Genomic DNA, 11,190 nt, shown 5'->3' on the forward strand with positions numbered 1-11,190 from the left:
TAGATATTAGACAACATTCGTTTTTCATTTTCACAAAACTGTGGTTTTTGACGTTTTGCGCTATTTTCAAAATAAGCGTAGACCCCGCTGGCTTTAGATAAGCTGAACTCTACGTAATAATCATGAGTAACTGTTTCAAAATCACAGCAGTTATAAAAAAGGCATGTTATTCGCTAAATAGCATCATTTCATATCACGAAAGAGCCTTCGAAAAACAACCTTTAATGAAATTTATTTACCCGCGTAAGCTAAAGCCAATCAGATCTCGTTTATATTGAAGAAGCAATTCATGAAATTTTTTTTCCATATGCAGTGAAAATCGCTCCTTAAAAAGAATAATCATTTAGTTTCAAACTAGAAGTACTGTTTTTAACTTTAACTGGGACCGATATCATAATATTTGTAAACAAAGTGTTTTCGTTTCCTATCTCAGCTTACTGAGAAGATAAATATATTGAAACTACTAGATTTGATTTATTTTTACTGATGGCGGCGCCGATGTTTGCTGTGATTGTTGCTGGTAGATTGGTTAGTACAATTAATTGGTAAATTTTAAGATACAGTTCTTGTAGATTCATTGTTTGAAAGTTCTTCTCTTCTAAAATGACTTACAACCTTCTTATTTTTACATCCTGTATTAATAAATTGATTTATTCTCTTTAAATTGAATGTGCAGATTGCATTTTTTCCTATTTTATTAAATAAAATTACTAAAATGTTTATGGTAATTGTTTTTTGGTGTAACATTTGATCACCAGTGTCATCTAGTCCTAAAGAGAATTAAAAAAAGTTCATTTAATGTATTTTGTGATTGAGAATTGTTAGGATTATTGAAACAGGAAAATTGACTGCTCTCTTGTTGCAGCTTTGATGATTAGGTTTTAATTTCTTTTTTTTTTTATCTTTCGTTTTAAATCTTCTGTTATAAAGTTGAATAGGGTACTATCTCTTCGATTGGGCACTGTAACTAAAAGCTTTTTCTGTACATGAAATCTTCCATTTTCTTCTTATTTTTATTCTGGTTTCTTATAAATCTCCCCCTTCCATTTAAGTAGTTTTCTCTGTTTTTGTTACGAACTTAAGAAAAATTCCAAAATAATAGACGTATTCTGTTGTAAATTTTCAGCTGACCTTCTTGTAAGATATTTTAGTATTAGAATCTGTTAACGGCTACTACCTTTGCAATGCACCAAAGTGTTTTCAAACTAAACAAAAGAATATGCCCACAAGTGATTACGAAAGGATATTTCCATATCTTGATCTGTTGCACCAACGCGATCGGCAAGGTGCCAACTAGTACTTGTAAAAATTTGCAAGTAATAGTAGTTAACTTGCAAATTTTTTAAAAAAAATCTGTATATGTTTACCCGTAGTCGGCTACGAGTTATAAATTTCGAGTTGGTCCCTTTCTATGATGTTTTTTTTTCTCTCGTAGACCTAGGCCCAGAAGTCTTGGCGATTATTCTGCCACAGATCAGGAATAAGGATATCTCCCCTGATTACGAGTTTTACCCTATAATAGGTCCTTATCTGCATTGTTTTTTTATTTCTTGCTAAACATAATGATGTAGACTATAATATACAAAGAAATCATTCTCTTACTCTTCTTTTTTTTAAATAAATGTATTACGTTTAAATTCTTAGTTAAAGTGATTTATGTAGCATATTCCTTTTTTGCGTTTACAGTATATGTTTGAAGTTTTCCGTTTTTTTAACTTTTGTTCTTCAAAATTATTAACCTTGTCTTGCAAATAATATTTTGCCACATGAAACTAAGATTTTACAAGAAATGATTTTTCATATTCGATTTTAATTGGTTCTTAGATTTTTTTTATATCTGTACTTCTGTTAAGTATTTCATGAATTGTAGTCAGAAGCATATGCTTTTACTCATTATTGATATTGTGTCGGATTCAATGATTTTGTTAATCAAAGTAACAAATTATGTAAGCACCAAGAAATTTTGATATGATAATTACCTATTAATATTTTTTCTATCCTTTGCAGTTGATTTGTTTACATATTACTTTCTTAAAAAAGGAAAACTTGTACCTTTTAAGTGTTTACTATGTATCTCTTTAACAATAAATAATTATACATGATTTTCCTTTTTTATTATATATATATATATATATATAACTGAAAACTAATCGGAATATTAAAGTATTTCTTCTGCCTGCTTATCTAATTTATTCATATATAATAAGATTTCAATTCTAATTAAATAAATATTGGATGTATTTACTCATTTCAAAATCAATAATAAATATCCTACTCTGGTGCTATTAATTGATCGAAATAAATTTTTCAAGTGTCATTTTTACTAATATTTTTTTCTTACTTTTTCACATTTTCTAGGTTCAGACTGATTTCCAGGCTATTGATAGTACAAAGTTTGTTACAAATATTGTTGATGCTGACAATGTTAATCACATAGTGGTGTTTTTAACTGGTGTTCAACCTTTCCCTGATGGATTAGGGGGATCAGGTAAATTAATTTTTATAGAGTTTCTTTTATTTATTCATGTTGTTAATACCTTTGATTTAACCTTTGCTTAAAAAATCGTTATAACTCTTGTAATTCTTTGCTTCAAATTAATTAATTTATTTTTAATCCACTCTAATTTATTGCTACTCTTACTCATATGCAGGTAAAGCTAAAGGAATTTTTCTCTACACTGTTCTATAGTTTTGATAAAGCGAAATTTTCTGATAACGAATGATAAAAGAATAATTGTGTATGAATGTATGAGAATAATCAGGACCTTATTTAGAGATCTTAGGACTATTGTGGGTTTAAAACTGTCTGTCTTAAGCTATGCTAATATAACAAAAATTTAGGCTTATTATAATTTCAATTTTGTAATGTTAGAATTTTGCTGTACAAATGAAGAAACAATAGAAGTGTGCTATATGAATTTTGAAATAGTTTTAAAAATTCGATTCTTCAATTTAAAATAGTGTCTGAACTAATTAATTAGCATATTAAAGCTTTGACCCTTGGATCATTAAAATTGAATCTTGTACCAGAAAATCTGATCATTTGAACAAAAATTATTCGGGATGTTCCGTTTTTTATGCAGTGTATATATACACTGCATAAAAAACGGAACATCCCGAAAATAGTGATATATCACTATTTTCTAACTATGTGCTATTATCTAGATTGGCGTAACTTGCTCATATAAGTTTCCATTTCTGCACGTAATATATGTGTATATGTAATAATTTTGCCATAACTATGTATTTTTAGTATTAATTAATATTATTTTGTATTAATGAATATTATATATTTTCTTATGCTTAGTGCATTCTTCATATTTCTTCTTAAACTGATTTTTCAAAGTATAAGTGAAAGCTAAATTTATAAAAAATTTCTGTTGTCTTCTGTGATTAGTTAATAATTTGACAGTTCTAGTGTTATGTGCTCTTGTATTAACAACTATCAGCGAGTTGTACACTTCAAATGTTTGATTCTATTTTATAAAATATTCTATTAATTGTAGACATCAATATTAAAATTTGATTAAAAAAATTAGCTTCTGAATCTTGTACAAATATCTTAAGTTATTTTCTGTTTCCTTAAAATTTTGAGTTTTTATTTCTAGTTTTAATTGTATAATTTTCATCCGTCTGCTAAGAATAATTTTACAGAGATGCCAACTTGCTTCGGACAGCAAATATAAATTTCAAAGTGGTAGTTTATCAACTGTAATTCTTGGTTTAAAAATTTAATTTAGTAGATTTTTATCCACCACTATTTCTAAATAATTCGTAAGCTTATATAATTCACCACTTTGTATTACTTATGTCATGATGTACCTTATAAAATGCAAGCATAAATAGTAAAATTTTTGCAGAATTTAGCTTATAGTCATTTACCGTGTTTTTAATTATTTTTGCTTGTCCGGAGCAGTTGGCATCTCTGATTTTAAGATTTAATAATTTTTTTAATAAATTTTTAATTCTTAACATTTTTAATTTTTGCAAGCTTATTGCTTTTTTTTAGAATTATTCTCAAACTTAGGATATTTCTTTTGTGTTTCTGTCTGTGTTTGATACTGTTTTGTGTATCTTGTGTTTTATCACTCCAAGTGTTCATAAGAACATTCTTATATAGAATTCTACCTGTTTGTTAATCTATGAAAGTTATGCTTAGCAATGTGTTATTCAAAGCCTTTAAAAATTCTAGACATACATAAAATGTTTTTTGTCTGACAATTCTCTTCAATCTTTCCTTATCTTTTCATGGACTGGATGGAGAAGAAATTGGTTTTGATATGAATGCCTTTTAAAAAATTCAAAAGTTATAGTCCTAACTCCTTTTTTTTTTTGTAGAATTCTGGTAAGAGAAATTCAAACAAACATGTAATGCAAAGATATTTAATTAGATTTTTATCATTATTCATTTTCATAATGGTCATGTAAAAATTAGCAAGTATTTATATTAGCAAGAAAACTGAAACAATTATTAACTGAAATAATTATAGATATAAATTATTATTTTCAGTGTACTTTAGTTGGCCAGATCCTACAGCAGCTCCAACTTGGCAATTTCTAGGTTTCGTTTCAAATGCAAAACCAAGTGCAATTTTTAAAATATCAAAGCTAAAATCAGGTTTGTATATTTACTAATGATTGGCTATTTATATTTTTATATGGTTTCAAAAATTGGTGTTTTTTTCTTTCAATTTATTGAAATAATATTGTTTTTCACTGGTTATCTTTTTAAAAAAGTTTGGTAATATATTTGGTTAAATCATATTACCAAATTATTGAATCAAGTGATCATTTTTTAAAAAAAATCTATATTCATATTATGCTTCATATGTTATGTTAATTTCCTAACAAAACCTGCTGTTGTTTAAAATTAAAATAATGCTTTTCTGAATTTAAAATAAGTTATCTTCTTAAGAACTGAGGTCTGAATATTCTTCCAGTATATGTTATAATCAAAAAAGAAGAGATGGGAATTTGACAAATAGTTGGAAACAAAGCGACATGAAATTTTATAATCTAAAATTTAAATAAAATTGGACCAACATGCTTTAAATTAAATTCAAAACAGTTTGATATAAAATTATAAAATTTAATTACAATACTTTGTTTTTAATAATAGCACACATATATTATAGAGATTTATTTTCTAAGAAAAGAAGATTAAACCAAACCTATCTTACATCCAGAAATGTTACTGTCAGTTACAGGAGTAGTATGTATTATAAAATAAACTCTTACCTTTGAAGTTGTAGGTAGTACTTGAAGGCATTTAGATATTTATTAACTGAGGAATTTATCATGAGAAAAGCTTATTCGTTAAGGATAATCAATGTGGTTCATTTGATACTAAATAAAGAACCAGGAAGCACAAGAATAATTGTATAGATGGAGAGATTAATTTTTATGTCATAATTTATAACTTGTGTTTGATAAGGATGTTTTATTTTGAAGAAAAAGTTTTTTTAAAATTAATATTAAATTTTATCTTTGCTAAAGCAATTTAAAAATTATTATGTAATTTTTAAACTGCTTCTGCAGTTGCATTATTAGATAACCATTAGATAAGATTTATAAGAGCATAAAATTTATTTATAACTTAAAAATGCATACAATTTTTTGCTAGTGCTTTCTAGTAATACTTGAAAGTAAGAGTTAGTTGTTACTCTGCACTTATTAACAAATCTCGTAAATTTTTAACTTATTTTGTATTGACAATATAAAGTATTTATTAAATATATTTTATTTTTAAAGTTATCTATTATTTCATAATTATAATGTCTTAAGTAGTGAATTATTAATAGAAAACAATTTATGTATCAGAGCATTGTAATATGTTATATTATTTGCTAGGTTTTAAAATGTGCTTAGTTATGAAAATTTACCTCAAAAAAGTTATTTTCCAAGAAAATATTCAATGCATTTTTAACTAAAATATTCTTTGATATTCCCCCCCCCCTCCTTTTTTTTTATCAAAATATATTAAAAAAGTACTTGAATTAAAAAGAGTACTTAAAAAAAATGTTTACTTGGACTTTGGATCCTCAGTGGCGACTTGAAGTCCACCTATATTCAGATCTGCAGGTACTAAGAAATAAAGACTGTATTTATGTCATGCTGACCAAATTACCACAACCACACCATTGGTCTAGAAATTGAGTAGCCTTAACCTCCATGAGTCCCTGGCTCACAGCAGGCTGTTGCGCTAATATTTTACTTTTCTTAATGAGTACCCTGATTTAAAAAACTAATTACTTTCTGATGTTCTTATTATAAATGAATTTGATTGTTGTTGTAAAAAAATTTAATGCAGTTTACTTTTTTGAACTTTTATTAATTTATACAAGCAGAAAATGTTATTATGCTGGTAATTACATAGATTCTATAACCTATAACTTATACAACTGTATGTATCTGCCCAATTTTTTCTGAATCAAATGTACAATATGCTCTTAATTTTCAGTAGTGCTTTCATTTTATTGTTGATAATGAAAAAATATTAGTATAATTTAACAATTATTATAAACAAGCTCTAAGTTAGATCACAGTCCTTAAAACTTTTTTTACTTCAGTACATTATTTTGTATTTTAATTTGATGGATAAAAGGTCATTTGTAAAAATGACCTTTTATCTTTCATTTATCTTTCTTTTTTTTTTTGTTATACCTTTTCCGTTTAATAAGTTTGATTGACTCATATTTAATGAGCATTTAAATTTGAATACTTTCTTATGTTGTTATTATAAATAAATTTGATTGTAGTTTTAAAAAATAGTTTGTTTTTTATAACTTTTACTAATGAATACTAAATGATTGATACAAAACTTACTTTACTGATTGATATTAAATTATACTAATTGTTAAGCTAAATCACAATACTCAGAGTTTTTTTCCCCTTTCAGTATATTGTTTTGCATTTTAGTATAATTGATAAAAAGTCATTTATAAAATGAAAGGCAATAAAAATAGATTTTTTTTTCTTTTGTGCATTACCGCTTCTACCTTTTTAAATTTTGAATGACTCCTTTATTTAAAAAATTAATTGCTTTCTTGATATTCTTATTAAAAATTAATTTGATTGTAGCTTTTAAAAATGAATGTAATTTGGTTTTGTTAAGTATCACTCATCATTAAAGTTTTGTTCTTTACAGACACAAATATCACTACACCTTTTGGTATACAGCCAATATCTCATGTTGCGCAAATCGGGATCTCTGTAGAACCTTTGCAGCAAATTCAATTGCAGACACCTATTGCCACAAGCACTCCTTCCAATATGGACTCTTTCCTTGAATTCACGAATAAAATGCTTGAAAACTTCGTCAATTACATAGCTTCCTTTGCCGTAACCCCTGCTCAAATACTGCCGAATACTTCTGAAAACTTTGTACCCCTCAACACTGTCCAGCAGTGGTACACGAACTTTCAACGGCGACTGCAGCAAAATCCTAATTTTTGGAAGAGTTGATTTTCATCAGTGAGAAAGGAAGTGATTATTTGTTTTTTAAGGTCTAAATTAATTATCTGCTAAGTTTGGATTATCAGCTTTAAGATCTAAGCTGATCCTGATTTCTTGAAAACTATTTTTGTCTGTGGCAATTGAAAATACTTTTCTTTGGAATTACTTGTCTCGTTTATTTTATGTGCTGGAAAAATTGCTTACTGATTATTTATTTTTGTTTGTGTAATTGTTTGCTCAAAAAAATGTATATAAAAACATTTTTTTTTAAAATTTGTGCTTAATTTTTATAAGGGAGCTTTTTAAATTATAAAAGAGTTGAATGTTTATTTTCTACATACATTTAAACTAAGCTTTTCCTTGTTTATCACTGAGTTCTAAGATTTCTTCAGATAACTTTTGGAAGCTCAGACACTATGTCAAATAGTTATTTCCTCTCTGATATGCCTATTTTGCTTTTTTAATCATTACTGTGCCATTTAGTAAAAACTATTTTATGTATTAAAATATTTTAAGGGGTCCTAGGTTTAAATTCTTCTCCCTCCCTCTCCCTTGTTAAAATATGAATTAATTTATGAATACCTATTCCATATTTATTTTTAAGTATTTTAATATCTTTTAAACATTGTCAAACTTTAACAAAATTAGTGAATATATTTTATATTATATTTTATTCCTTAAAATATATTATTATGAGTAGAAAGAAAAAAACATTCCAAAATATTAAATAAGAAGTTAAATTGGGATTGTTATCCACATTATTCTCTAGCGGTTGTGATAAAACATTCAGTACCTTACAAAATAATCCATATTAAAAATTTATAAAAACTTTTAATGCCCTTTTTGCAACAAATAAAATTGTTAAATAGCTTAGTTATTTACTTATTGAAATGAGTTTTTATTTTTTAAGGGGTCTTGGATTTAAATTTTTCCTCATGTTAAAATATGAATAAATTTATGAATACCTATTCTTTATTTATTTTTAAGTATTTTAGTTTGTTTTTTTTAAATATTGTCTAACTTTAACAAAATTAGTGAATATATTTTAATGTTATTATATTTTAATATATTTTATATTATAATATTTTATTCCTTAAAATATATTTTAATGAGCAGAAACAAAAAACATTCCGAAATATCAAATGAGAACTTAAATCAAGATTAGTACTCATATAATTCTCTAGTGGTTGTGATATAACATTCAGTACCTTTCAAAATAATCCACATTTAAAGATTTTTAAAAACTTTTAATGCCCTTTTTGCAACAAATAAAATTGTTAAGTAGCTTTGTTATTTACTTATTGAAATTAGTTTTCGAAGTTTTTATTGTTTTAAGGGGTCTTGGGTTTAAATTCTTCCTCATGTTAAAATATGAATTAATTTATGAATACTATTCCCTATTAATTTTTAAGTATTTGAGTATTTTTTAAACATTGTCAAACTTTTAACAAAAATTATTACAATCACTTTAAAAGATTAGAAATGTTTTTATCCTTATAAATTAGAATTTGTTAATAACAGTTCCTGGTCAAATTATTCAACACACTACTATAATCTTAATTATGAGGTGATACTATGCAGCTTTATTGTTTTTATGCGACTGAAACCGGTTTGCACTTCTTTAAGTTCATGTATCAATTGATTAAATTAGTTGATGCATAATACAAATTCGACAATTGGATAAATTAGACAAAATATTATATAAATATAGAATATATATTATATCAGATATTATATTCTAATAATTAGATCAAATTATTCGACACGCTGTAGTTTTTTAATAGTACATGTTTTGCATCAGTTTATATGCAATACTTTTATATTTAAACATAAATGTAATGGGTTTTTATTCAGGAGATTCCTTACATACTTCCTATTTATATTTATTTTTAACGTATTCCATTACAATGTTAACCAATTGATGCACAAACGTAAACAAGTGCAAACCGGTTTCAGCAGCGTAAAAACAATAAAGCTGTATATTATCACCTGATAATTAAGATTTTGCATAGAATCTTATAGTGTGCCTAATAATTTAGCCACAGACTGTATGTACCTTAAAATATATTTTAATGAATAAAAACAAAAAAACATTCCAAAATATCAAATAAGAACTTAAATAGGGATTAGTATTCACATAATTCTCAAGAGGTTCGTTTGGGGGAGGGGGAGTAGAATCTATCTCTTGTGCACCCTTAGAAAATCTAGTTAACTCGTTTGTCTGCTATGTCAGTAACAAACTGGTTTGGTAAATATTATTATTCATTCTCTCAAGAAAAATTATGTACTCTTTCGAGCACATTACAACTAACAGAGCAATTTGAAGGTGGGAAAAAAGATTGTCGTTCACTTTAATTTATTTTTCTTCTAATTTTAGTTATTTTTAAAGGTAATTATTATATACTTATAATTTATGTTATTAATTTGCAATAGTATGTAAAGCATATTCATTGTAACGCTGCTGTCATTCAGAACATACAAAATGAGAAATAATTAAAGAGTATTAAGTGCAAAGAGGTGGGAAAATGTTTCAGTTGAAAATATGTGACAAGTTTTTGCAATAACTTTAAATAGTAACACAAGTTATTTTTAATTTAAAGTTCACTCCTTAAATGTTCACATAATAATATTTATGTATGTATCATTATGAAGTGTAATAAATTTTGGAAGATATTTTTCCATGTTAATGCTTTGTCTTTGTGAATATTTTCCAACTAATGGAATAATTGGATAAAATGGTTATCTGACAGAGATAATTATTGACCTAAAAATAAAAGTCACGACTTAAATAAGTAACCGGTCACTTTTTACCATCGCTTTTTTAAAAATTGTTTCATTGTAAATGTACATCATTGTAGAAAGAATCTCTGGAAGATAGAATTTTCATTGAAATGCCCAATGTCAACTTTCAAATTTTTGATCTTTCATAATCCATCAGTCTGTGGTAAAAAAATTCATGTTGAAGGAGAGTCCTTTAACAATAAACATATCTCAGAATAGTAATGTAATTAAATGCATTTTGCCTCCTAAAATATTTTTACATAAAGTTCTTTAAAGTCAGTATGTTTAACTAAATTTTGACACATATTTATTTTGTTTTTATTGTTGAATTAATTTTTTATAGCTGTAGATTATTTCTAAAATTAATTTTTTTTTTCAAAAAAAATAATAATAAAATTTCATCCAAGCAAAGAAAAAAAATTTGTAGAATAGACTCTAATGATTTAGTAGCCACTTTTTCTTAAACCTAATCCTCAAACCCCACCTAAAATTAAAGACCTGAAAATAAAAGCAGTGACTTAAATAAGTAACCGATCCCTTTTTCCCATCGCTTTTTTAAAAATCATTTAATTATAAAAGTATATCAATGTAAAAAGAGTTTCTATAAAACAGAATTTTCATTAAAATGTCCAATGTCACCTTTTAGATTTTTGGTCCTTCAGAATCCGTCAATTTATGGTGGAAAGATTCATGTTGAAGGATAGTTCTTTAAACATATCTCAGAATAGTAATGTAATTAAATGCATTTTGTCTCCAAAAATATTTTTACATAAAGCTCTTTAAAGTCAGTATGTATAACTAAATTTTGTCATGTATTTATATTATTTTTATTGTTGAATTAATTTTTTATAGTCATAGATTATTTCTAATATGATTTTTTTAAAAAAAAAATAGATAAATAAATAATCAAAGCAAAGAAGAAATATTTGCAGAAATATATTAAATTAAATTTAT

The 11,190-nt window shown here is 25.8% G+C and overlaps 1 protein-coding gene across 1 annotated transcript; it reads left to right on the plus strand.

The window, feature by feature from the left end:
- Positions 1-442: 442 nt before the first annotated feature.
- On the plus strand, positions 443-10,142 carry LOC107444763 (protein OPI10 homolog; the record flags this gene model as incomplete). The annotated part of the gene is given in 4 exon segments (XM_016058982.2): positions 443-528; positions 2,359-2,488; positions 4,511-4,618; positions 7,148-10,142. Coding segments are annotated over 4 exon segments (641 nt in total), but the record flags the coding sequence as incomplete, so codon positions are not given.
- Positions 10,143-11,190: the final 1,048 nt, after the last annotated feature.

Source organism: Parasteatoda tepidariorum, chromosome 10 (genome assembly GCF_043381705.1).
Source record: "Parasteatoda tepidariorum isolate YZ-2023 chromosome 10, CAS_Ptep_4.0, whole genome shotgun sequence".
Classification (NCBI taxonomy): Eukaryota; Metazoa; Arthropoda; class Arachnida; order Araneae; family Theridiidae; genus Parasteatoda; species Parasteatoda tepidariorum.